Source organism: Vulpes lagopus, chromosome 7 (genome assembly GCF_018345385.1).
Source record: "Vulpes lagopus strain Blue_001 chromosome 7, ASM1834538v1, whole genome shotgun sequence".
NCBI classification, from domain to species: domain Eukaryota; kingdom Metazoa; phylum Chordata; class Mammalia; order Carnivora; family Canidae; genus Vulpes; species Vulpes lagopus.
In genome coordinates, this window is record NC_054830.1 from 108,370,977 (window position 1) to 108,396,469 (window position 25,493).

Here is a 25,493-nt window from a genome sequence, read left to right on the forward strand (position 1 = left end):
ATGCCTGAGACTGGGACCTCCCCAAGGGCAGGAGCAAGGTCTGGACACCAGCGCATGGGTACCTGGTACTCTGCCTGGGGCACAGAGTTATTTTGTTATTGGTAAATAGCAAATAAATGAATGAACATAATAGCTACCACTTACAGGACTTGCATTATATACTATAGCTAGGTTGCTCATTTAATCTTGATAGCAACTTCCTAGTGAAGCACTGCTGTCCCAGTTCATAGATGAGTGGACTGAGAGTCCAGAAGGTGTGGTAACACACCCAGACTCACACAGCCAATGGGTGGTGGCGCTGGGATTTGAACCCAGGCATACGCCTTTGCTCTTCTTACTCCTCCCACTATGTCTATGAAGCTTCCTGTGATTGACACAGTCGAAGGAATCTGTGACAAATTCTTCAGGTAGCAGAGCAATTAGGAGGAGGATGTGAAGCTGGTGACCACTATCCCTATGAGTAGAGAACCTCACATTTAGCCTTGAGACCAACTGGTTGACAGTAGGGGCTTTCTGTGAGACAAGAGGTTTCATTGTGATGATCAGCTAAGCCAGTTCCTGGATACTTTCTTCCTAAAAGACAGTCCCCAACTTCCATAGTGACTGGTCTTCTGCCCCATAGTCCTAAACATGGTGGGTGATGACTCAGAGAGCATCATAATCTCACAAAACATCGAGGCCAGCTCTAGTGCCAAAGCTCTTTGCATTAGTAATGTACTATATGTCCCCTTTCCAAGGCTAGCCTTCTCTCTGAGAATATATTATGGTAGGTTTCCAAGGTCAAAGTAACACAGCCTTTTCCCACTTGGAACAATGAAAACAGCTTTCCTTTATTTTCTGCCACATATTAAACCAGAAAATGTCACTAGCATGGCACTTCAAGTTAAACTGTGGAGCTCTAGTCACCATAAAAAGCACCAAGATTTCTTTTTTTTTTTTTTTAATTAACTTTTATTGGTGTTCAATTTACCAACATACAGAAAAACACCCAGTGCTCATCCCGTCAAGTGTCCACCTCAGTGCCCGTCACCCATTCCACTCCAACACCCGCCCTCCTCCCCTTCCACCACCCCTAGTTCGTTTCCCAGGGTTAGGAGTCTTTATGTTCTGTCTCCCTTCCTGATATTTCCCAACATTTCTTTTCCCTTCCTTTATATTCCCTTTCACTATTATTCATATTCCCCAAATGAATGAGAACATACACTGTTTGTCCTTCTCCGATTGACTTATTTCACTCAGCATAATACCCTCCAGTTCCATCCACGTTCAAGCAAATGGTGGGTATTTGTCGTTTCTAATTGCTGAGTAATATTCCATTGTATACATAAACCACAGCTTCTTTATCCATTCATCTTTCGATGGGCACCGAGGCTCCTTCCACAGTTTGGCTATTGTGGCCATTGCTGATAGAAACATCGGGGTGCAGGTGTCCCGACGTTTCATTGCATCTGAATCTTTGGGGTAAATCCCCAACAGTGCAATTGCTGGGTCGTAGGGCAGGTCTATTTTTAACTCTTTGAGGAACCTCCACACAGTTTTCCAGAGTGGCTGCACCAGTTCACATTCCCACCAACAGTGTAAGAGGGTTCCCTTTTCTCCGCATCCTCTCCAACATTTGTTGTTTCCTGCCTTGTTAATTTTCCCCATTCTGACTGGTGTGAGGTGGTATCTCATTGTGGTTTTGATTTGTATTTCCCTGATGGCAAGTGATGCAGAGCATTTTCTCATGTGCTTGTTGGCCATGTCCATGTCTTCCTCTGAAAAAGCACCAAGATTTCATAGAAATTTCTTTCTCCCCTTTTTCTTTCTGCTAGGATGTCATTTTCATATTGATTTGTAAGATCTCTTTATATAAGAAAGACACCCAGTCTGTCACCTGTATTGCAGATACAAATTCTTTTCTCACTTAGCCTTTTGCCTTACATTGTTAGTTATTATGTCTTTGTTGTATACAAGTAAAGTTTTATGTGGTCAAATCCCTCCATCATTCCCTTTCTAGCTTCTGAAACCTCTCCCAGACCAATATTATATAAAATAGTGCTATTTTATTCTAGTTTTTTTTATTGTGTAATTTTTAAACTTTGAACTCCTCAATTCCATTCAGAATTAGTTATATAGGTGGAGCTATGGGTAAAATACTGCACTGCTTACCATTTAGGCCAGGTAATTGTGCATAACTCAGCCCATGATGTCTCCTCTGGGAGAAACAATGACAACAAAATTAGTCTATTTGGTTAGTCCAGATCATGTCAAGAGGGATAAGTGCACGTGAAAGACCCAAAAGACACCAATGGTGGATCGAGCTATAGTGGATGATTCAAGCTAATGGACCCAGCTTTACCTTAAAGGAGGTCTTTGCTACAACAACCCATTTTGCCCCATAATAAGAGGACACAGGGCTATAGACAGTCCCCAAAGAGCTTACAAGAGATTGTTAAAAATACAATAGATTGTTAGCATACTTTGGCTAAGACCCTTTCCTGCCCAGTCAGGTGCCTGTGTTATTGCTCTGGAGGGAGGGTCACTTTCACTCTGGAAATCCCAGTGAGTCTGGGCCTCTCGTAATTAGATGCTCTTGTAGGTCACAGCCAAATTCAGGTCCAGAAGCTAATTCCTGAACTATAGAAGAAATGAAACAGGTATAAAGATTGTCTGGGAACCAGATAACAAACCTAAATGATCAGTGTTCCAAGTGGGGGTGGGGGAGGGGACTGATGGTGGAGGGGCTAAGCCATAAATTTAGGGATCTGTAACTCTTCTCTTACTACAACACACGCTGTGTAATGGGCTAGCTCTGCCTTCTTTCGATTATTCTATTACATAGAATGCCTATGCACCAAGGATAAACCAGAGCTTAGTGGCAAAATTCATAACAAGAAGCAAATGAGAAAAAAAATACACTCTGAATCTAGGCCATTTTCCCTAATCAAAATTCAGAAGACTTTCCTTGAATATTCTGTAATTGCTTGCTTCATTTGTGTCAGCCAAAGGTCTGTGGAGTTTTACAAGGTAAGCAAACGAAGATGAATTCCTGTAAAGCATCTCTCAGTTGCATATATTATCCATTTCTTAGGATGTTCGTGGTAAGTGCCTAATCCTGGACCAGTGCCAGCCTGCCCAGTCCCTGGCTCAAAGAGCGGGCCCTTTGGTTTCCTAACCTGGCTAGAAAGGGAACTGTCATCACATCCTGCTGTCTCCTTCCAGTGTGGGAAGTGGGGCCCATCCAGTGGTTCTGGAGTCTCTCTGCCACTGTTCCCTTCCACTAAGGTGATGACCACAGGATAACTTCTTAATGGCAGGCAATAATCTGCAGAGAATCCTGGCCATGCATTGAATGGCATCTTTTTCACACAAAATGGATCTCACACAAGGAAGCAGTGTGTTCCCCTCTTTCTCAGAATAGCGTTAGGGGCTGGGGCTCTAAAATAATGCTGGATACCTGGTCATCACCTCCAAACCCCCAACTAAATTCCTTCTTATTAAAAATAAAATGAATTAAATATTCTAAACTCACAGTTTTCAAAGAAACCAGAAACAAATAATGACAACAAAAACCCACTTCAATTTTCAGTTTTCAGACTCTGGGATGCATAGAGAATGAGTCAAACCGCTGGCTAGACACACACATACACATACACCCACACATACTCGCACACAGGAGAGCCGAAAATTCATGTAAGTCAGAGTTGGATTTTTAGCCAAAGTGACAAGTACTAGTATTTTTGTACATCTTGTCAAATAAATACCAATCCTTAAGAAATGCCAATTTTTTTTTGAGATCTAGCTAATCCTGGCCACTTGTGGGTGAGTGCTGAAAATCTGAAATGTTAAAGAGAAAAAAGAAAGTACTTTCTCATAATGTACCCCATATCTGACTGCAAACCAAAAGAACTGCATATAACCATTCAGAAGTTATCAGATGCATGGAGGTGTTCTAAACCACCCAACTAAAACCCAGCTTTCTGATTGGATTCTATGTTGTAAACCTGATGTGCGTTCCTAGCCACAAAGTAGACAGTGAAACATGCCTGGATCCTAGTCTTAAAACTAGGATATTCTGGTAACTTCGCAGTCTCTCAAGAGTCAAAGAGCAGTGTTCTAAAAGCCAGATTTTTCCTGGCACTGCCCTCAAAGCACATGCAATCTCTACTTTGAGTGAGCTGCAGGCTGAGGTGTAGACAGCTGTCTGCTGAATTTGAATAACACGGACATACCAAACTTACTCTTTTCATAGCACAACTCCATTTGAGAGGACATGAGGTGTGAGGCTGGCCTCACTACCTAGAGCCAGGGGCTGGAAAAGCATAGTAGGTAGATGTACATGCTTTTGGAAACCTCAAATGTGCCTGGATCTGTACCTCACTCTCCAGTCAGATGCCCCTAGAAAGGAGAAGGGTCTGAGTGTCCCTGCCTGCATCTGTAAATGCAGGTAATAAGCAAGCCCAACACAGAGATGGTCATGAGGCTTAAGGAGCTGCCCTGTGACAAGCGCCAGGCACCAGTCATGCTCCCTTCATCGATGGACACCATCCTCTCCCCCTGCACATGGGGCTGGGTGGTCTGAGACATTCAAGAGACTATTTTAGGAAGAGTGCTTTCTGAGCCTGATAATGTACAAGAAACAAACATCTGTCTTAACTTTAAATGCTTAATTAATTACAAGATAAAAATGATACCACACCCTGGAATCCCCCAAAAATGGACTGAGTGGAAAATAAAGAACCTGCCCTTTATATTTTTGACATCTCCTTAGAGATCTGAATATGCCATTATTTCAGAAGACAAGCACCACCAGTCAGCCCAGCCCCACTCCAGGGTAACCACCAAAGTCTGGGTAATGGGAACTTTGATGTGAACAGTGTTAGCAGATACAAAGTGGCTGAAGGGATTGTCTTTCCTTATAGGGTTGAAGAAAGCTTTAAAACCTTATTTTGGTCCATCTTTGGCTTGTCTGAAGTGATCTCGGTGGTGCTGAAATATGATCACAAATTCATCGAGAACATCGGCTACGTTCTCTATGGCGTTTATAACGTCACCATGGTGGTAGTGCTGCTCAATATGCTAATAGCCATGATCAACAACTCGTATCAGGAAATTGAGGTAAGACCGAGTTCATTGAAATTGTTCCCTCTCCCCTGCTTTAATTTACACGGCTGTTTGAAGCAATGAGAGTAATGACATTAGAAGTTCATGCGTTATTAAATGTGAAGCCAGGGGATGCCTGGGTGGCTCAGTCAGATACTTAAGCATCTGACTCTTGGCTCAGGTCATGATCTCAGGGTTGTAAGATGGAGCCCCATGTTGAGCTCTGCACCGGGAATGGAGTCGGCTTAAGATTCTCTCTCTCTCTCTCTCTCTCCTTCTCCCTCTCCCTCTGCCCTTCCACCTTGAGAGGTGTTGAGAGAGTTGAGACTCTCTCTTCTCTCAAAAAAAAAAAAAAAAGTGACACCAGAATAGCAAACAACCAGCACTTTCAGTCAACCTGCCATATGGTAGAGTGGGCACCACACATGAAGGGGCGTGACGAGGCCTGAAAGAACCAGGGTCATGAATCTTTCCTCTTTCATGTCTCCCTTCAGGACAGACTGCAGGTGGCCAATGGCAAATCAGAATGACTGTATCTTTCAGCCAACATTCCCTTTGCCTCTCACATGTTATTTATGAAATACCAATGGTATGCAATGCCCATGCTGGGCACTGGTAACATAGAGGTGACTAAGCCAGCCCCTGCCCTCTAAGAACTCAGTCCCTTGAAAAAAAACAGAAACATCACGGAACAAACTTCATTGTCCTAGGCCCAGCACACCCAGAAAAGTCCTATCAGGTACACAAGGTACAAAGCAGAGAAGCTTCCAGAGGTGATGCTGGAATGGAAGGCCATTCAAAGACTAATACAATTTTGCCAAATAGCTAAGGGAGTCCAGAGAATGTACCAGGGGACAGTTTATCAAAATCTGAAATGCACAAACCACAAGGTATTGATTGCAGCTATTGATTGTTTGGAAGAGCAAGAAATTAAAAAGAAAATAAATGAGCATTAATAGGAATCTGGTGAAATAGATGATGTTGTAGCTGAACAGCAGGATGCTGTGTGGCTTTAGAAAGAACAAAGACATTCTCCGTACTGATGACTACAGACCTGCAAATTGTAATGCTAAGTGCAAAAAATCAAGTTGCAGCACAGTGTTTATAGAGTGCTCTCCCTTGTGCAGCAAAGAAAGGAAGGGGCATACATGCTCACTTTTAATTAGATAAGACGTTGAAAAGGAAGAAATCTCTGAAAGGGTCCACAAGGAACACACAACAGGGCTCCCTGTCAAGAGGCAACTGGGCACACTGGGAGCGGAATGCCTTTCTCTCTATACCTTTTCATGCTATAAATCTTATTACTGTTTTACTTACTATAACATAAAATAAATAAGCCAAGGATTAATAAAAGGCACTAACCTATTTTGAATTAACTCAACAATTCCAATTGTAGGGATAGATCCATGCAGCAGTATGGTTTTACATCGGTGCTAATTAAAGGAAAAACATGCAAATAGCCCATGGACATCAGAGGGTTTCAATAAACTCTGATGGAGCCTTTGGAACACTGCCTATGTGATGAGAAAAACTTATGCTCATATCACAAAATCTCTATGGTACTGTGGGGAAAAATGCAGGTTGTAGGAAAATACATATAGGAAAGTCTTATTTACATAAGCTGTAGATGTATATGCACATTCATATAACAATACGTGTAACAATATGAATGTACATTTACAGAAAGAAAAAGCAGAGAAAGGTAGAGAAAAGTTACCACGCCCTTGACCTAGGGCATCCTCTGGGGACGGGAGTACAGCAGAGAGCTTTGGACGGGGACGGTCACTTGTGCCTGTGTTACCTTTGTACTCTGATCTTTTATGAGAAACAAGCATTAATATATTTCTCACCGAGAGGAAATTAGAGACCTCCAGGTATTAGTCTGTGGGGCTGTCATAACAAAGCACCCCAGATGAGGTGGCTGCAACACAGAAAGGATTTCCCTGCATTTCTGGAGGCTGGACATCCCACATCAGGGTGTTGGCAGAGCTGGTTTCTTCTCAGGCATCTCTCTCCTCGGCTGGTGGATGGCTGCCTTCTCGAGGCGTCCTCGCATGGCCTTTGTTCCCTGTACATGCATCCCCGGCATCTCTTCCACCCCTCAGGAGGGTACTCGCCAGGTCAGATTAGGGCCCACCCTAGCCCTGGTGTTTAACCTTACTTACCTCTTTAAAGATGTATTTTCAAATACAGTCACGTTTCAAGGCACTAGGGGTTAGGACTTCAACATACGCATTTTAGGGGACATATTTGGTTCATAACACACACCTCCCCAAAAATAGAGTATTCTAAACTGTAGGAACAACATGTGCCAGGGCAGGAGGGGTGAGAATGCAGTATTTGGGGCCTGCGAGACGGTAGACTGTGCCCGGAAAAGAAGCAAGAGGTGAAAGGAGGTGGTGAGCTAGCATGAAGCCTTAGCCTGTTTCCTGCTCTCCCCCTGCCACCCACAGCAAAACGCAGCTCCCTGTCCATGGACAAGTGTAGTTTTTGACAGTGTACATATTTGGTCACCTATGCAGATGAGCTGTTGCTAACCAGCCATCCCTGTGCTTCTGCGACAGGGTCTCTTACATCTGGGTTTCCCCAAATGTAAGAGAAACCAGACGGTGCCTGGATAATATGCAGGTCTCTGTGCCACTCACCTTGGGTGCAGTGCCCCATCCTAACCTGCAGATCATGTTCTGGTCCAAATTAATGTGGCATGGAAACCATGTGATTAGTGTGCAGAGATCCCCACTAGTTTGGATGTCATGATGTCACGTGAGCTTGTGATGTCAAGTTACCCCAGCACAGTTTTGTGCCACCAGGTGGAGGGAGCACACTGCAGCCCTCACCTCCCTTCGGGGTTCTGGGCTTCTCCTCAGGTGAGAGCACATGTCCCCTCCCGTCTCACTAGCCATGTGTGTGCAAGCACCCTGAGATGTGGAATTGGGCTATTAACTATTAAAATCTCTGAGGAGTCCTGGGAGAAAGACACCCCCTGTAATTTTAACTAGACAGTGCCCCGTCTCCTGGGTCACACAGAACTTTGATGAAATATAGAGAATGCTTATGATTCAGCCAACAGATCTTGAGCACCTGCTGTCCAAATCCACAGACCCCCTTGGCCCCACCTGCCCTCACTCCTGCGGGGGGTGGGAGAGGTCTTCTCCATCTGGGCTGCCCTGCCCACGTGCCCTGGCTCCCTGCTCTCTTGCCTCCTCAGGAGCTGCCATTGCACGTCATCCCTGCTCCACCCATATCTTCACCCTTCCTGTCAGCATTTAAATGAGACTCTGGATCTTAAAAAATAAAATAAAATAACTAAAAAAATCTTCCTTTGATCCCACTTTCCAGCTCTTTCTCTCTTGCTCTTTCCTGCCAACTTTCTCCGAAAAGCTGTTTACACTTCTTACTGCCTCTTCTACTCATTAACTCCCACTCTTCTCCACTCTCACCCCACCCACACTCGACCTGGCAGAGAACTACCCACCCCATGGAGCTCAGCTTAAACACCAGCCATCAGAGGCAGCCCCCTCAGCCCCACAGGCCAGGTCAGGAGCTCTATACCCAGAGAACCCCATCCCCCAGCACAACTCCAAGTGAAAGATCAGCTGATGCATAGCAGACTGTATTCATGTCATGGGGCAGACTGTGTGCTCCATGAGGGCATGGACTGTCGACCCCACTGCCCACCTAGCCCATGCCATTCACATAGCAGGTACTCAATGCATGTTTGCTGAAATCACTAAAAGGTTGAATGCTAGGCACTGTGTTAAGCTACGGACATTAAAATAATACTTACAGAGGGACTACTGATGTCTGACACTAAGTGCACTCATTTAATTCTCATAATGACCTATGAGGTAAGCATTCTTATTGCCATTTTACAGATGAGGAAACTGAGGCCCAGAGCAGCTAAGCCACCTGCCATGGCTACACAGCTAGGGAAGAAGAGAGTCTGGACCTAGGCAGGCTCCAGAGCCCATGCTGTCACCAGTAGACCACCCTTCCTTTCAGGTCAGGTGTCCCTGTCACCTCTCTCTGTTATGCAGCAGAGGCCAGGAGCAAGCCCTGCCCTTACCAAACTTCCACTAAAGACCCCAATATGAGGTCCCATAAACCAGGCCAGGTGCTGATCGGCTCTCAACAAAAGCAAACAAAATGGACAAGCCTGCAGGTGATAACTTTGTATCAAGTGGCACCTGCCAGTAGCCTCATGTGGGTCCTTGCTAGGTTTACAGTCCCTGGAAGTGTAGCTAGAGTCTGTGGGGATTGGAACCCACCCTTTCATGGAGCACATAGTGCCAGTCCTGAGGCTTCATGAGGGAGGCAGCATTATCTCCATCTCCCGATGACCAAGCCTGAAGGCCTTGCTGAAGTCACGCAGCTAGGCGGGGTGGTGAGCCCCGGGCTGTCTGACTCCAAGTCCCATGCCTCCTTCCTGCTCTCAAACCACCCCACGGGGACAGAAGCCTGAAGAGCCTGCCTGTAAAAAACACACACCTGCTACTTCTTAGGGGGCCCACTTAGCATTCTGGCACTGACACCAAGTCAAACAAGATAGATGAGGGGTTTAAATCGACCACCGCCCCCAGGGAGGAGAGTGTGGCTGGACCACATGCTAACTACAGCTGGCTTCGCTTCTTTGGAATTACATATGCACCATCTCTTGACACCCTCTGTGGCGGCACTCCGACCAATAAGAACATGCTTTCTAATAAGAAATACACAGTGATACAATAGAGTGTGGCAGCTGCTCACCACATGTACCTGTTAAATATGTGAAATGTGACTGGTCCAAATTGAAATGTGCTTAACTATAAAATACACACTGTTTTCAAAGACTCAACATGAAAAAAAAATGTGAGTTATCTCATTAAGAATTTTGATGATGATTACATGCTGGAATAACTATTTTGAATCTACTGGATTAAATAAAAGACATCACTGAGATTAATTTCACTTGTTCTGTGGAGGCACCCAGCTGGCTCGGTCAGGAGGGTTTGGGACTCTTGGTCTCAGGGTTGTGAGTCTGAGCCCCATACTGGGAGGAGACATTACATACATACATACATACATAATTTAAACTTTGATGAAAAATAAAATAATTTAAACTTTGATGAATTTTCAACATCTGAAACCAGTTTTTACCAGATAAGTTAACAAACTAGAATTTAAATAAAAACTTGAGAAGAAAAAAGGAATTCACCTGTCCCATTTTACTTTTTATAATGTGGCCACTAGAAAATCTGAAGTAAGTTCTGTGGTTTGCCTTTGTGGCTCACTTTATATTTCAACCGGGCAGCGAAGCTCTAAAACCTGAGTGCCTTGAGGCTGCGGTGGCTCTTCAATCAGCAGAGCTGTCGATCGTTCATGAACAACAGGATGAAGGGGCAAGTGGAGAATGTTTGTGAAAATACCCGGCGGAGTGTCAGGGAGGGTGACAGGCTGAGGTTTTCAGTGATGAATCCTGAGAAGTTGTGTAGAGACCTTAGCAATGGCTAATCCCGTACGGCTTTAGCAAGAGCAAACCCTCCACCCTGTGCCCATGTGCAGAGACAACGTTCACAGATGATCAGAGTCAGATCTGGAAGCCCGCTGTGAGGTGTAGACCGCGGCCCCCCTCCTTGCGCTGAACTCCGATGTTACATTGTGGCTGTTGATGGTGTGTTGTTTCCCTTGCTCCACAGGAGGATGCAGATGTGGAGTGGAAATTTGCCCGGGCGAAGCTCTGGCTGTCCTATTTTGATGAAGGAAGAACCCTTCCTGCTCCTTTCAATCTAGTGCCCAGTCCCAAATCATTTTATTATCTCATAATGAGAATCAAGATGTGCCTCATAAAACTCTGTAAATCTAAGGCCAAAAGCTGTGAAAATGACCTTGAAATGGGCATGCTGAATTCCAAGTTCAGGGTAGGTAGCATGGGGTTTGTGGGGCAAGAAAAGGCAGCAGGAGGGAAGGAGGGGGGAAGTGTGCTTGCCGAAGATGATACAAGGGAAGTCAGTGAGGGGTCCCTGCTTTTCAGAATCTGGGGGCACGTCAGCAAAGCTGCAGCGCCCCCAGCAGAGGCTGCCTGTGGGAGCTGCCCTTCTCCCCACAGTTCCTGGTTGGGGCCAGAGCAGGCCACCAGGCTGAGCCATGCCCCCACAGAGGCATTCCTTGAGTCCCAAAGAGGAATCAGTGTTCCCAGAAAGTATCTGGAGGATGATCACTGGGAGAAAAGTTCCCTGCCCATTATCTCCCCTTCCTAGAGATTCTCAAGGTTTACTAGCATATTAAAATCTCTGAGGAGTCCTGGGAGAAAGACACCCCCTGTAATTTTAACTCAGTGCTTCCCAAAGTTAACCAAATTATATTCTGTAACTCGTTGTCATCCTATAGATCTAAGGTCCCAAGAACAGTGTTCTAGGAACCCTAGCAGCAGTGGGTACATCAGCTTTGTGAGGGTCCTCTTTTTAAAGACAGTCCTATTCGGGCACCATTCATATACGGGGGTCATATATGTTACTTGAACACATACCCATGTGTGTATGTACGCATGTAGTGTTTATTATGTATTTGAGGGTTTTTTTTGTTTCCCCAGAAGACTCGCTACCAGGCTGGCATGAGGAATTCTGAAAACCTGACAGCAAATAACAGTTTCAGCAAGCCCACTCGATACCAGGTAACCACACCTTCCCCAGGTATGGGCTGAAGTGGACTCATCCAGATGTGGATTTGGTGACATGGCACATGAACACAGAACACACACTTCATTTCTTCCTGCATTCAATAAATGCTTAACAAGTAACAACTATATGCCAGGCATTGCACCACTCACTAGGGATGCAGACGGTTCCTATCTATTAGGGCACCTCCAGGCCAGTGAGAGAGACAGACAAGGAGCAAGTAAACACACAAATACACAACCTCAAATTGATAAAAGTAGAAAGAGGAAAACAATAGACTGCAAAAATGGAGGAAGAGAGGGAGCACCTACTTAGGTGTGATCATCAGAGGAGGCATCTTCAAGCACAGGACAGTTAACTGAGATGTCAAAGAAGGAGTGGCCACGTGGGGCCTCCCAGGCACAGGAAAGGCATCCATAAATGCCAGAGGGGAGAAGGTTGGCAGGTCTGGAGCAGTGGGAACTCAACAGGCAAGGGACGGTCATCTAGGAGCAAGAGAGCAAGACTTGGACTGGGGGGAGAGTAGGGTGATGGAGAAAAGCAGACAGAGTCAATATACATTCTAGACATAAAGGCAACGGCACATGATGCCTGTCTGCAGGGATGGGGTACCCGGCATCACCTCCAGGCGTCTGTCTTAAGCAACCAGGTGGACATGAGTGTCTTCACTAAACACCTGACCTGAGATCACCAGCCTTGTACATAAACCTTGGGAGACTTTATGCTTACAGCCCTTTGCTTTTGGAAATTAATGCCACATCTCTGTATCCCTTTGAGTCAGCCCATGAGCCAGTGATAAATGGTAACTACAGGTTATTGATTATAAAAGTACAGGACATTCGTTTCCTGCCTTCCCCTTCTTGACGATCAGCAATTCTAGCCATGCTGATCAGTTCTTATCAGGTGTAAATTTGCAGCTGTCCTGAGCATGCATGGGGCAGAGGTGCTGTGTCCCTGGTGCCACCACCTCAGAGGGAGCAATTAGACTTAGCATCTTCCTGACACAGGTCTCTAAATGTATCTCCACTCATATTTCAGAAGCCAGCTATGCAGGTAGGAGGATTTAAGTGCACAATTAAGACATGGTTCATCCCTCAAAATACTTAGAGTTTTATGAGATGACACAGGCTAAAAACTAGAAATGGACAAATCTTGTATCTAATCGTGTGCAAAATTGGGTCTGACCAGTTTGATCTGCTTTGAGTTATTTTATAGCACAAAGCCTTTGGTCAGTTGAAAGATTTTTATTTCTCAGCTTTTCAGAGAAATGTATAGATTATCTGTGTCAACAAAAGAGAAAACCCTAATGGGGTAGGGTCAAATCTCTGATGGGTTGCAGGGAGAATCAGCTGCTGAGATAAAGGAAGACTGATTATGTGGTGAATGTCTTGTACCCAGGATGAATCCTTTATGAGCAAGACAGTTTTCAAAAGCAGCCTCGGGGTGATCCCATTTCTGCCTTCACTCATCACTGGCTGAATCCCTGCCGCCATCAACATCCCCAAGAGCTTCCCTCTGTGATTACAGAGATTGAGGTAGTAGTCGGCTTCAGGCTACTGATGACCTTGGGCAGCTTGCTCACCCTGTATTTTGTGAATCCACCAAGAAAAGCCTCTGGCTATTTATTCAAACAGTTGTCACAGGAAAGAAGAGATAGGTATCAGAGGGAAAGGGTGGAGAGGTGAGCAAAAAACAGAGAGCACTTTGCATTTGCACCTGTGCCCTGTGCTCAGCCCTGCAAGGTGAAGTCTGGGCATCTTCCTGAGCCATCATCGGCTCAGACAGGAGGGAAGCAAGAGATGGCATGGACAGCGGGTTGCCAGCTAGACACTAGCCCAGGTGTAATCTCACCATATGCAGGTGAGAGAAGCAGTAGCTTTAATATACCCCATTAAACAGAGGAGAAAACTGAGGCTCAGTGGTGAAGGTCCACAGCTGGTTGAACGACCTGACTCACAAGGGTACCCCTCTTTTACGACATCACACTTCCTAGGCACCCAAGCCTCACCGGGAACCTGTCCTACGAGCCAGAAAACCCTCTGAGCCTGCAGAGCATGAGGGGAGTGGACAAGGTACAGGAGGAGCTTTTAGAATGAAGGGTGGGGTAAGGGTCTGACAAAGCCTCTTCCATTTTCTTGGGCCCACTGGTGGCCTTCCAGATTGCACTGATTTCTTTCCAAAGCAACTTCCAAATGTGCAGAGATCAGAAGGAGCCTGACACGCGCACTTCCTCCTTCTTACCATCCTGGCTGCACCCAGAGCCGTCACCTCCCTGAGGACACGTACAGAACCATAGTCCCCAACACTGTCACACTTGGGAGGAATTCTGTAGCATTCCCACTTGGACCAAAGCCCCATGGTTCATACACATGGAGTTTTTAAACTTGCTGCCTTCATGGCTCTTCAGTAGATCCACGTGATTTTTCAAACTTAGTGCTTGAGGTGTTTATTTTAGGCTTGTCAATCCTTTGACTTCTGGGGATTCTCTGTCTAAAGAGAAGGCAGTTCCCTCAGACCAGAGGGTCTCTGTGCTTTGCTTTAACTTAGGCATTTCCAAGGGGTCTGAATCTGTGGGTCACAAAACTGGTCCCTTGCTTTTATAACTTTTTATTTTTCAATCTGGGCTCATATTAAACTAAACAATGAAACAAAACCAAGATACTGGGGAGGGGGTCAAAGCACACCTCCCATCAAAGCTATTCTGTGACCTGATCCAAAATCCAGAATGCCTGTGTGCTGGGGCGTGTGCAGACTCATCTACTCCCACTGTGAGAGCTACATTTCCTTCTCTGGCAGAGCAAACAAACTGCATCCCAAATGCACCACAGAATCCAGGCACGGTCCATAACTCATGCAGGCCCTGTCTGTGGTGCACTCTCTTCCCCAAGCCCAGTGGGGAGTCCTTCTATTCATGCTCTAGGTGGTCTTTTCTGTAGAGATCACAGCAAATAGGATAGACAACTCACCAATGCTAATTCCTTCTATTTTTGGTGTCTGGTGAACTCTCATTTAACAAATGCTGTGTCCCTGGGATCCATTTATGCCCTCTCTTTCACGTATCCACTGATTTCTGTTTCCTGGGGGGCAACACTGTTTCCCTCTAGGCTCTGTTTTGTTGACCATCTTCAATGCACCATATATGCCCTCTTTGTTTACACTTTTAGCTGCCCTGGCTGCACAGAGAGACACAGGTCTTCCACAGAAAGGCTTTCTATCTTCCCCCAGCACCAGCAGCATCCCTTAGCATGTGGGCAGGGGGAACTGTGTGGTTCCTTCCCTGGATCTCAGTGTCACAATCATTCTGATCCCTTGTGCATGTCATCCTCATCCCCTCAAGTATTAGTTCTTTGGCCTGAGTTATGTCACTACATGCACTCATCTCTAGTATCTGCTAAGGGCAGGAGGCCAAGGTAGGTGGAATCGGCACCTGACCAGAATATGTTAACTTGGGGAAAGTTTAGTATCTTCTGGAAGTGAAAGAACTCCATGGAAGATAGCAAGGAGACATCTCACACCCATCACAAAGGAACATTCTTTTACTCTGCCCACAGTGAATGAGGGGAGACTTTTCGTGCCCATCTTTTTTGAAAAGAGATATCTCCTATAGCATCTGAGCTAAAGAGAACTTGGGGCAGTTTCTAACCACTTCAGTATTTCTGGGGACAAGACTGGCATCTTACTCCTACATACCCCAGGCTACCTAACTGTACACACTAGCAGGGTAACCAGGTGCCATCAGGACACGAAGTCTCTAAGCGGGTGCCAGGTGGCCACACTATTCTCCTTTAAGGCATCTGTCACTCCTGAGAGTGAAGTAGGGGTGGGAGAAAGGGGAAAGGGTCACTGCTTGTCTGCAGTGCTCATGAGATTCCGCTTCCATATTAAGCCTCTATAATCCTAATGTGTGGTGAGGGGCTTAATAACAAACATTTGCTGCTCTCCCTCTGGAGCCTCAGATAAGCAAACCTTAGCTCAGGTTAGGCTTGCCAGCACTCAAGAATGGGCCGTGAGCACTCATGACAATGACATGCCAGTGACTGTCTTTCCCAAGGGTAACCATTTTTGAATTGAAATATCCTAAGGGGGTAACAACTGAACAAAGCCATCCATCCTCCAAAATCGAGCTGAGACTTCCTCCTGCATAGAAAACTGTCTTTTACGGGCACTGAGGTGGACACTTGACGGGATGAGCACTGGGTGTTTTTCTGTATGTTGGTAAATTGAACACCAATAAAAATTAATTAAAAAAAAAAAAAGAAAACTGTCTTTTAAAGGACAAGTAGATACCTATAAGCAGCCCAACCCCCCTCTGACCAATGGGAACCAGCTTCCTGCATCTCATCCCCTAAAGCATCGTGCACATAACCTTTTCCTGAAGGTTAGAAGAAGCCCCAGCTTTGGTTTCCATTTTGGTTACATTTCAGATCTGTGTGACCTTGGAGAAATCACCTCACTCCGTGAGCCTCGGTTTCCTCAACTATGAATGCAGATGACCTCCCCAAGCTCACCAGGTTTCTGGGAGAATTTAACGAGGTCATTTTGTTAAGGAGGTTAACATGACTCCTGGTCTGGAAATATTCAATACATTTGTTTCTGTGTTTCTTTTTCACCCTTTCTTCCCAGCTCTCAGAGGGCCACTCCACACTGAAGGGGGCTTGTGAGTGGGGTCTCATCTACTCAAGACAAATGGAGTTTGAAGGGCATTAATAATTATGTGTATTAATAATGTGGAATCTTTTAAAATAACAGGTTGAGTTGTGTTGTGCTAAAACACAAGATGCACCTTAAGCCAGGAAGACGGTGATCACTGCCATACCTGTAGAGGGTCTCCACTGAGCACCATCATAGGAAACTCTCCACTTCCAATCACCAGCTTATACTTTGACCCCATACGTACATTTTTCAACTGATGAATCAAGAAACTAAAGAACCCTTAATTCTTGAACTTTTCCTTAAAGAGCAACAAACTTTAACTAGATCCCCTTGACTTGTCTCAGCCTAAAAATTTGCAGAATACTTCTGAATTCTATATTCAAGAAGAATTTTAGGGGGGCCTGGGTGGCTTGGTCAGGTAGGCATCTGTCTCCAGCTCAGGTCATGACCCTGGTGTCCTGGGATCGAGCCCTTGCATCAGGTTTCTTGTTCAGCGGGGAGCCTACTTCTTTCTCTGCCTCTGTCTGCAGCTTCCTTTGCTTGTGCTCTCTCTCTGTCAAATAAATAAAATCTTTTTATTTTTTAAAGAGGGAGAATTTTAGATAGCTAGGTATCTGGGTTTTTTAGGTTTTGTGCTTTTTCCCCATGAGAACTGGCTCAGGATAAAGTTGATTTTGTTTGGGTTTTACAGTTCAAGGTGAAAGGAGCATTACTGAGTCCCAGGAAAGGCTTTATATACATTCTTGTAACTCGGGTAACCTGCCTTAGAGGCCAGAAGGATGTCAAGGAGAAATCTAGTAGATATGAAAACCTTAGCTCAGGTTAGGCTTCACTAAATCTAGCAGATATGCACTTGAACCGCTAATATGGCAAGATCCAGGCCTCTCTGACAGAGCAGCATGAAGGCAACTTGCTCACTAACTGTTCAGCCAAAATAAGATCATGATTCAAAGCACAGAGCCAAGGAGACCAGCTGCCCAAGGGCCAAGGAGGGGAGCAGGGGGCAGCAGTGGCCTACAGGTGACGTAGGGCTCACCGCAGAGAGCCTTTGCTAGGTTCAGTTAGAGCCCTGGACTCACAAAGCCTGGAGACACGGGAGAGGTGTGCTGGGGTCGTTCTTGGCCATTAAAGGCACTGACAGAGCCTGCAGCTGGTGCAAGAATGTGCTAAATCCTTCCCTGTGCCCCCAGCCACCCACTTCCCTTGGCTTACCAAAAGCTTTTTTTGAGCCCATGTAGTCAGAGAGAACTTAGCAATCTGCTTGACCACACACAGCACCACCAAGGACAGAATTCAGGTCCCTTCCATCTAGAAAGTGCTGCCTCTGTCCCCCGATTCCCCGGGTGTGAGCAGGTCACAGGAAGGGATGAGCACGGAGCAGGGAATCCCTCCCTCACTGCCAGATTCAGAAATCGCAGCTCTCTGAGTATTTCTACAACCTGTGATTGTCCAGCAGCCCTCCAGCAATTTGCCAGCAAAATCCCAAGTTCACCTCCTGCGGTCTTTCTCATGCTTGGCTCCGCTCTTGGTATCTCTTGTTTACTCCTACCTGCTCATTTGCTTAAAGAACCTCTATCTGCACAATACATGGGAGCCACAGGAAGTCCTTCCCCTCCACCATGACTGGTGGCACAGAGTCAGGCTTTCAGGGAAGTGGTATGTTGGCAAAACCTCCTGAGGCCCGCCTGTATCTCTTGTTGCCTCTAGTAGAAAATTTCCAAGTCAAGTGGACTTACCCAGCCTGGTCCAGACTCTGTTCTAAACCCCAAGGAGAGGACAGAACTGGCTAAGGTCACAGAAAAGGTCAGGGTAGAGTCAGGCATAGGACCCTCAAGCAGCACCTGTGGATCTTAGATGATTCTCTCTCTCTCTCTCTCTCTCTCTCTCTCTCTCAACCCCTGCCTTGGCTTCCCACTGAGTGTCCTGTTCTTGCATCCCCAGGGCAGGATCATCCCGGCGCAGAGGTTAAACAGGGACAAGCCCAGGTCCCCCCACCAGGCGAGGCACCCTCAGAAGAGAGGCACCAGGCATGGGAGCACTCCCAGCTGCTGACCGGGTGCTCCGCAGGAGCTGGGCACCAGACATCCCCATGTGAGATGCTTCTGTCCTTGGCCAGGCTTGTCTGATCCCTTCCTTGTGTTCCCATTTCAGAAAATCATGAAGCGGCTCATAAAAAGATACGTCCTGAAGGCCCAGGTGGATAGAGAAAGTGATGAAGTCAATGAAGGTGAGCGATGGGTCCTTTTCCTACAGGTAGAGTGTGAGGTGCAGTCTTGCTCAGCTAAAATCGAGGTGGTATTGGCAGGACTGTGCTCCTGTCTGTAGGCCCCAAGGGTTGGGGGGTGCTCGTGTTCCTTGCTGGTTTGGGTGTAGGCTCAAGTAGGTTCCACGAGGCTGCTGTGGGATGGAGTTTTCTGTCCCCACAATGGCTGTTGGCTGTGGCCACCACCCCCACATCGGCTGCTGACAGCCCCCTCATCTCAGAGCCAGCACTCAGTCCCCAATCTCTTCTCTAGCTGCCACATTCCTTCCTCTTCTGTCTTCATGTCTCTCTGACCCTCTCATGCCTTCCTCTTTCACTTGTAAAGACTCATGATTAGACTGTATAATCCAAAAATAATCTCCCTATTTAAAGTTGGCTGATGAGCAACCTTAATTCCAACCTTAATTCCACTGGTAACCCTGGTTCCCTTTGCCATCTTAAGTGACTGTACTCAGACTGGATACCAGGGATTAGGACCTGGTCATTATCGGGGGTAGGGGTGGGGGTGGTAAAAATCCTACCTACTGCAACAATGGTGGCCTTGAGTCCACCTCATGACCCATGGGTACAGGACAGCCCAGAAGTCCTCATTCCCTGGGTGCACACACAGAGAGCTGTAAGCAGACAGGACTCCTTCAGATCCTGCCACTACCCTGTCTCACTTCCAGGCTCTCAGAACCTGACAGCCAGCAGTGCCTCTCTAAGCATTTCCCCCACCTCAGAATCCCTTGTTAAAAATGCACATCCCAGGCCACACCTAGGGGTGGCACCTGGGGGCTGTGCATTTTGATTAAAGCGCCAGGTCATCCAGATGCATACCAAGGTTTGCAGGCTACATTGCCTTCACTGCTTGGGTGATTTTCCAGTCCATTTTGAGCAGTTACTCTTAAGTAAAAAGCAAATTGCCTTATACCAGGTCATTAATCTTCATGAGACACACAGGACAAATATTTGCTACCTCAAAACAGCCTCCTCCATGAATGAAGGCACCAAGTGTCCCCCTGGCTCAGGCCCCAGGGGCCTCCTGGAAGAGCCTGGTCACTCAGTGACCCTCTGCCTCCTCCCAGAGCATCCAGCATGCAGCCTGAAGATGAGCAGTGGCTGGACTCACTCCTGGGCTGACATGTTCCAGGGGCCGAGCAGCAGCCATCCAGCCACCCCTATGGTTGGGTCTCGAATTTAACAATTCCAGTGGCCTGCCAGCCACCTCGAGCAGTGTGTCGCCGTGATTACAGATGGCTGGGTTGCCAGGCTTCATGCCACTAGAATTATGCCATGCAACTGGAGCTCACTAAAGCACTGATGAAAAGGAAACGGGGTGGATGCACGTGTCAAAACTGGCTAAAGTGTACCTTTAAGATCTCTGCATTTTCTGTACATGGCACATAAGAAAAAAATATACAGTAATAGCATGTTCCCAGGCACCAGGCTCCCATTTGAGGCATGTCCAATATCTATAATATCAGAAAAGAACATTTCTGAGTCCTCTTTATAGTTAATTTAGGGATTTCGACAGCCCAAGCCCAGGTGGATTTGTACCCCGTAGCTCACTGTGGAAACAAGTGCAAGTTCCCACCTGGTGGCCCCTTGCTGTGGAAGGAGAGTGGCCTCGGTGAGGCAGCGCTGCCCACGGGGTCTGGGCGGACCCTAGCTCTGTCAGGCCGCCTGGCTCGTGGCCACATGCACTGTGCTGAGCCAGGCCCTGCACACTTGGAGCTTCTCCTCTGCAGAGAGCAGTGACGGAGCAAAGCACAGAGCATTGCGACGATTATGTTCCAGTTACTGAGGGCTTTCCTGGGAGTCCTGAAATCTGCCTTTAGTGGCTCCAAAGCCAGCATGCTGTCATGGTAGGAGAGAGGTGCCAGGACTTCACAATCCTGACCCTGACTCCTCCGTCTGCCTGAGAGCCTTCACAGAGAGCTCCACCAGGATGGAAGGAGGAGGGTTTTAGATGGATGGACGTGTCCTTCAGTGGTAGGAGCCAGGGGGACCTAGGTCACAATGCTTTCCCCTCCTTGGGCTGGAGCAGCATCCTGACTGTGCTGGAAAGATGCCCGCCCCCAACGTACGGGGAGCAAGCCCTCTGTGCCTGCTCACACTCACCCAAAGCTCCTCTGTCCTTGCAGGTGAACTGAAGGAAATTAAGCAAGACATCTCCAGCCTGCGCTACGAGCTTCTGGAAGAGAAATCTCAAGCTACCGGTGAGCTCGCAGACCTGATCCAACAGCTCAGTGAGAAATTTGGCAAGAATTTAAACAAAGACCACCTGAGGGTAAACAAGGGCAAAGACATCTAGCAGCCCGCGTGGGCACCTGTGACTTCTACCAGCATTCCCAGGCCAGGAGGACCTCCTAGCCGCCAGCCCTGGCAGGGGAGGGTCCTGGGCCCACGCCTCGAGGATACCAAGAGGACCCTCTGGCTCCGTCCGTCCGAAGCGGACATGCTGACAGGGGCAGCGTCGTGGACTGCTTTGACCCGGAACTGCTGTGAATCTGGGCTGTTAAGGAAGAAAGGCCAGCAAAGGGGTGGGGGGAAGGAATGCCCCGCGGACACGTGTGAGGCCTTTGGTCCAGTAGCTGTGATGCACGTCCCTGTGGCCAGTGCAAGAAGAGGCCTTCTTGGGTGCACAGTTGTGCCCCCCCACTCCCACTCCCACCCCCACCCCCGCTGCACAAGGACCGCATCTCTGCATCCGAGGAAGACAAACCACCTCACCCCATGCCCCGCCCCCTCCTCACTCCCCGACCACCACCACACCCCCCCACACCCCCGCAGCCCACACACATCCAAACAGAACCGGGAGGTGACCTGTGATCTATTCTTAAGTGCCAGACGAGAACACAGATAGCCTAATAGCAAAATAATTTTATTTGTTTATAAAAAAAATTTAAAAAATCCTAAATCAAAAATTGTACTGTAGGTAGCACTGTTTAGAGAAAAATAACAAAATCCAAATGATGTATTTTTACCTTTATTAAGATTATCTTGTATTTACTATTTTTACCTAAAATGGAAAGAAAATAAAATTACCTCATAATATAGCCTGGGGATTGTATGTCAATGTGCCGCCCTCCTGCCGTCTGGTGGCCCGTCTGGTGGCCCGTCTGGAGGTGGCCTCAGAAGCCCATGGGCCAGCACTTCTCTGGGAGAGGAATGAGACAAGTGTGAGGGGGTCCCAACCCCCAAGATCATGCAACCGAGACCCCTCCCCTCCTGCCCTCCTCCTATCCTCAGACCTACTGAGCCCAACCCCATCAAAGTTATGAAGGAGGCCCAGAAAAGGGTGAGGGAAGCAAAAATCTCCTCCGGCCCACTTCATGCCCTCTCGCCCTATGTGGGAGGGGAAGGGGTGCAGGCAAAGCACCCCCCCCACGCCCTCCTCTTTCTCAAGGAGCGACCTTGCGTGTGTGAGCCCGAGAGCGGCCGCCAGAGGGAGCCCCGGTCCCAAACAACACCGGTTCCAGAGCAGGTTGGAGGCACTGCTGTGGGATTCAGGGAGAGGCCCGGCCCCAAGAAGGCACTTACTAGTCACCCTAGCCACACTCGTGGAATGAGTACCTGCTGGGCACCAGGTCCAGTGCTGAAAGCTCTGCCCGCATCTGCCCACTGAAGCCTCACACTGCAACCCTGTGAAGAGAAAGCAGCTCAGAGTCACAAATCCAGGTGCTCTGCAGACGCCCAGAGAGGGCAAAACATGGATGTGCGTGTATGTCTTACGCACACACATGCATGAGGGGGCTTGTGTTTCACAATACCCAGTGTATCTCCGGAAAGCAAACTTTTTTGCTTAACCCCGTTCTAAGAAAAGAGCAGATCAGATGGGAAAATAAACCAAAGTGAAGTCGGTTGGCACCACTGAGGCAGGGGGAGAGCCATGACAGAGGGGGAGCTGAGCCCTACCCGAAGTGCCACAGACACTCGGCCCGGTCAACTGTTGCCGTAAAGAATACAGGATCAACTTTGCTAGATCTTCCCAATTTCTGGCGGGGGGAGTTGGTCAGAGGAAAGTCCACATTTGTTGGGCCCCCAGCAGCCAGGGAAGGGAAGGCTAGGGAAGATGCCCTGAAGTGTGGCTTCATACCCGGGTGGTCTGGCACCACCACCCAGTGCTCCAACAAGAGAAAAAAGAGGAATGCCCCACAGGTGCCAGGGGCATACTGTATGCTCACAGTCTAGGAGCTTTTCACCTGGAATCCTTAGATGAATTTCAAAAAAACCTGCAAATCCTCAAGTGCCCATCAGGTTGTGTACCTGTCTTTGTGACGGGACACTGTTCTGACTTTTCCCAAATACTCATCCATGGCCCCCCAAGACTGCGGATGACGACAGGATTCATTCAGCAGATATTTACCGAATCCCTTGCGAAACACTGGGGATGAGACACATAAGCATCCAGAGGTGGGGGTGAGGGGACTTCCTTTTTAAGCTTGGACTCTGAATAAGAAAGCTGACGTGCTTTGTAAGAAGAGCAATTGATTTATCCAGGGGACAAATTACCAGCACTTCTGGAAGATTTCCTTTCAGATCCCTCACTTACCTCCATCAGAATGCTAATAAACGCTTCGAAGATGCATTACTCAATTTCCCGATCTGCCTTCAACCAGAGGCAGGTGGCAACCCCGTTTTCAGATCCTGGGGTGCCCTATTCCTCTCAAACCTAAGCCTCACATTTTCCCTTTACGGGGATAAAGGAAAACAAGTCCCAATAAGTCATTAAAAACTGAAGAGGAAACCTAGCACCATCCGTCAGGCTTCAGAGGCCGTGCCTGGGAGGTAAAGGTGGTCCAGGAGTGGGCTCACGGCTGCCAGAGAGAGGTGGTGCAGAGAGGGGCCTCGCTTTCATGGAAAGCTGTTGGAAAGGCATGGAACCGAGGGCTGGCAGGGCTATCAGCTGGAGCTGAGGCAAGAGCTAGTGATTTTCCAGGCACTGACGGCCTCCCTCCGTCACCGCATCTCCCTGGCTCCTGTTGCACTAACCAGGTGACAGAAGCAGCCCTTGGAGAAACAAAGCAGGTGAGTGAAGAGTGGAGCAGGAGAGGGGCTCACAACAGAGGAGGAGAAAGAGCCCAAGCCCTCCCTGAAGAGTCCAGGGACCTCTGTCCTCAGGCTTGCCTGCTTCCCACAGCACCCCCTCACCCCCCAGCACAGGCTGCACAGCTGTCCTTGTGTAAGACTCTAACTTTCACATATTCGTGTAGCATCTCCCTGCCCTGCCTGCCAGCAGGAGGACCGTGGGGGCGGCTGAGCCTGTTTTGTTCCCACTGTTGGCTAGCACAGAACCAGACAGTAGCCCCCCAGGAAATCCTGGCCGAGCCCCAGTTTTCTACAATTCCTTCAGATGGCACCACTGGGCTCTGAAAATCTAGTGAGTTTGTAGGAAACACAAGCCTTCCCCTGCCACAGCTCTGTGCATGCCAGCAGAACCCTGCGGCCCCTTCCCTCCTGGCCACAGCATGGAAGGACCCCAGTTCCAGCACCTTCTATGCTCTGGAGCTGCCTCCCACCAGGCCTGGAGCACACAGCCACCAGGGGAACCACTGCTGAAACAGTCAGTTCTCCAGCGACTTGTCACCTTCTGATGGCTCCTAAGAGGACTCGACAAATCCTAGAGACACTTCTTGGACGAACACCCTCCCCCCAAGTTAGGCCCCAGCACAATTCCTAAAGGACACGGCAAGCCCTGCCCGCCTCCCCTCCTGTCCGCCAGTCACAGCGTCTCTCTCCCTCCCGCAGACCGGGAAGACAAAACACTGACCGACCAACAAGGGTGAGGGGACATTCCAGAACGCGAGGGCAACTGTGCAGAAGCTCCTCGAAGTGGGGAAGGCGGTGGGAGCCAGCTCCAGGCGGCCTACCCCCAGGAGGCCGAGACACCTTGCCCTGCTAGAGCGCAGAGTCTGGTTAAAAATAAGCAGCCCGGGGCGCCACTCCTCAAAGGGCTCATTACGCCTTATGTCAAGTGTGAGTGTGTGAGTGTGAGGCTCGCAGAGGCTGACAGGAATTAGGAGTCTGATCCTCTGAGGCAGGGAGGCGACGCCCCGTGCTATGTTTATCCGCGTCTTCCCCTCATCCCTTGGAGAGTGAGTATGCCGGAGGGAAGGGCCTGCAGGAGACCAGGGCTGTAAATCAGCTCAGGCAGCAAAATCCCTGCTGCCTCTGGTCCAGGACGGGCAGGGGCCCAGGCTGACCCCTCACCCCGGGCCTTGGAAGCAGAGGCCACCTGAGCCGGCGCTGCCTGGAGGAGTCTCCGCCGACGCCTTGCCGGGGGTTTCTCCCCTCTGCTTCCCCACCGCAGTCAAGCAGCTGGGAAGCCCCCTCCTTTCAGGGAAGCAATGACACAGACACAGGAAAAGAATAACATGTCCGGGGCTTGGGTTTCCTGAGGCCGGAGTCTTTCAGGAAGGGAGAAGGCTGAGGGAAGAATCGCAGATTTGGGAAGAAGTGGTGTTTGAGGGGCACAGGGCTCTCTCCTGCCCAGAAAGGCCTCCCTGCAACGGGGGAAGAACAGGAAAGGAGGCTGGGTCCTGAGACATGACAGTCAAGGCAGTCTGGCCCTGCCGGTGGAGGAAAAGCATTCCACGCCCAGAGACATGAGGGCCGCAACTGGGAGGCCTCCTCCTCGTCCAGCCCAGCCCGGGCTGCACCCCCATCCACATCCAGGGAGGCAGGAGGAGGAAGAAGGACCGCCACCCCCCCAGCCCCCCAACCCTGGCAACGGCAAAGTGCACTCTCCTTAGGGTGCTGTTAAAAAGTGTGGATTCCATGTCCTCAGACTAAGAGGGACACAGTGGCAGCCCTGCTGACTGAACAAAGAGGCTCGTGGGTCCTGTGGAGCTGAC

General features: G+C 48.3%; 1 protein-coding gene across 1 annotated transcript in view; it reads left to right on the top strand.

The window, feature by feature from the left end:
• Positions 1-21,440, top strand: part of TRPC7 (transient receptor potential cation channel subfamily C member 7) — a 243,724-nt gene extending 222,284 nt beyond the window's left edge. The window contains exons 8-12 of the mRNA XM_041762480.1: positions 4,905-5,100; positions 10,761-10,982; positions 11,654-11,734; positions 18,543-18,618; positions 20,781-21,440. Of these exons, the coding sequence (XP_041618414.1) occupies positions 4,905-5,100; positions 10,761-10,982; positions 11,654-11,734; positions 18,543-18,618; positions 20,781-20,950 (745 nt within the window). The 3' untranslated portion in view covers positions 20,951-21,440. The remainder of the gene's footprint in view (positions 1-4,904; positions 5,101-10,760; positions 10,983-11,653; positions 11,735-18,542; positions 18,619-20,780) is intronic.
• The last annotated feature ends 4,053 nt before the right edge of the window (positions 21,441-25,493 follow it).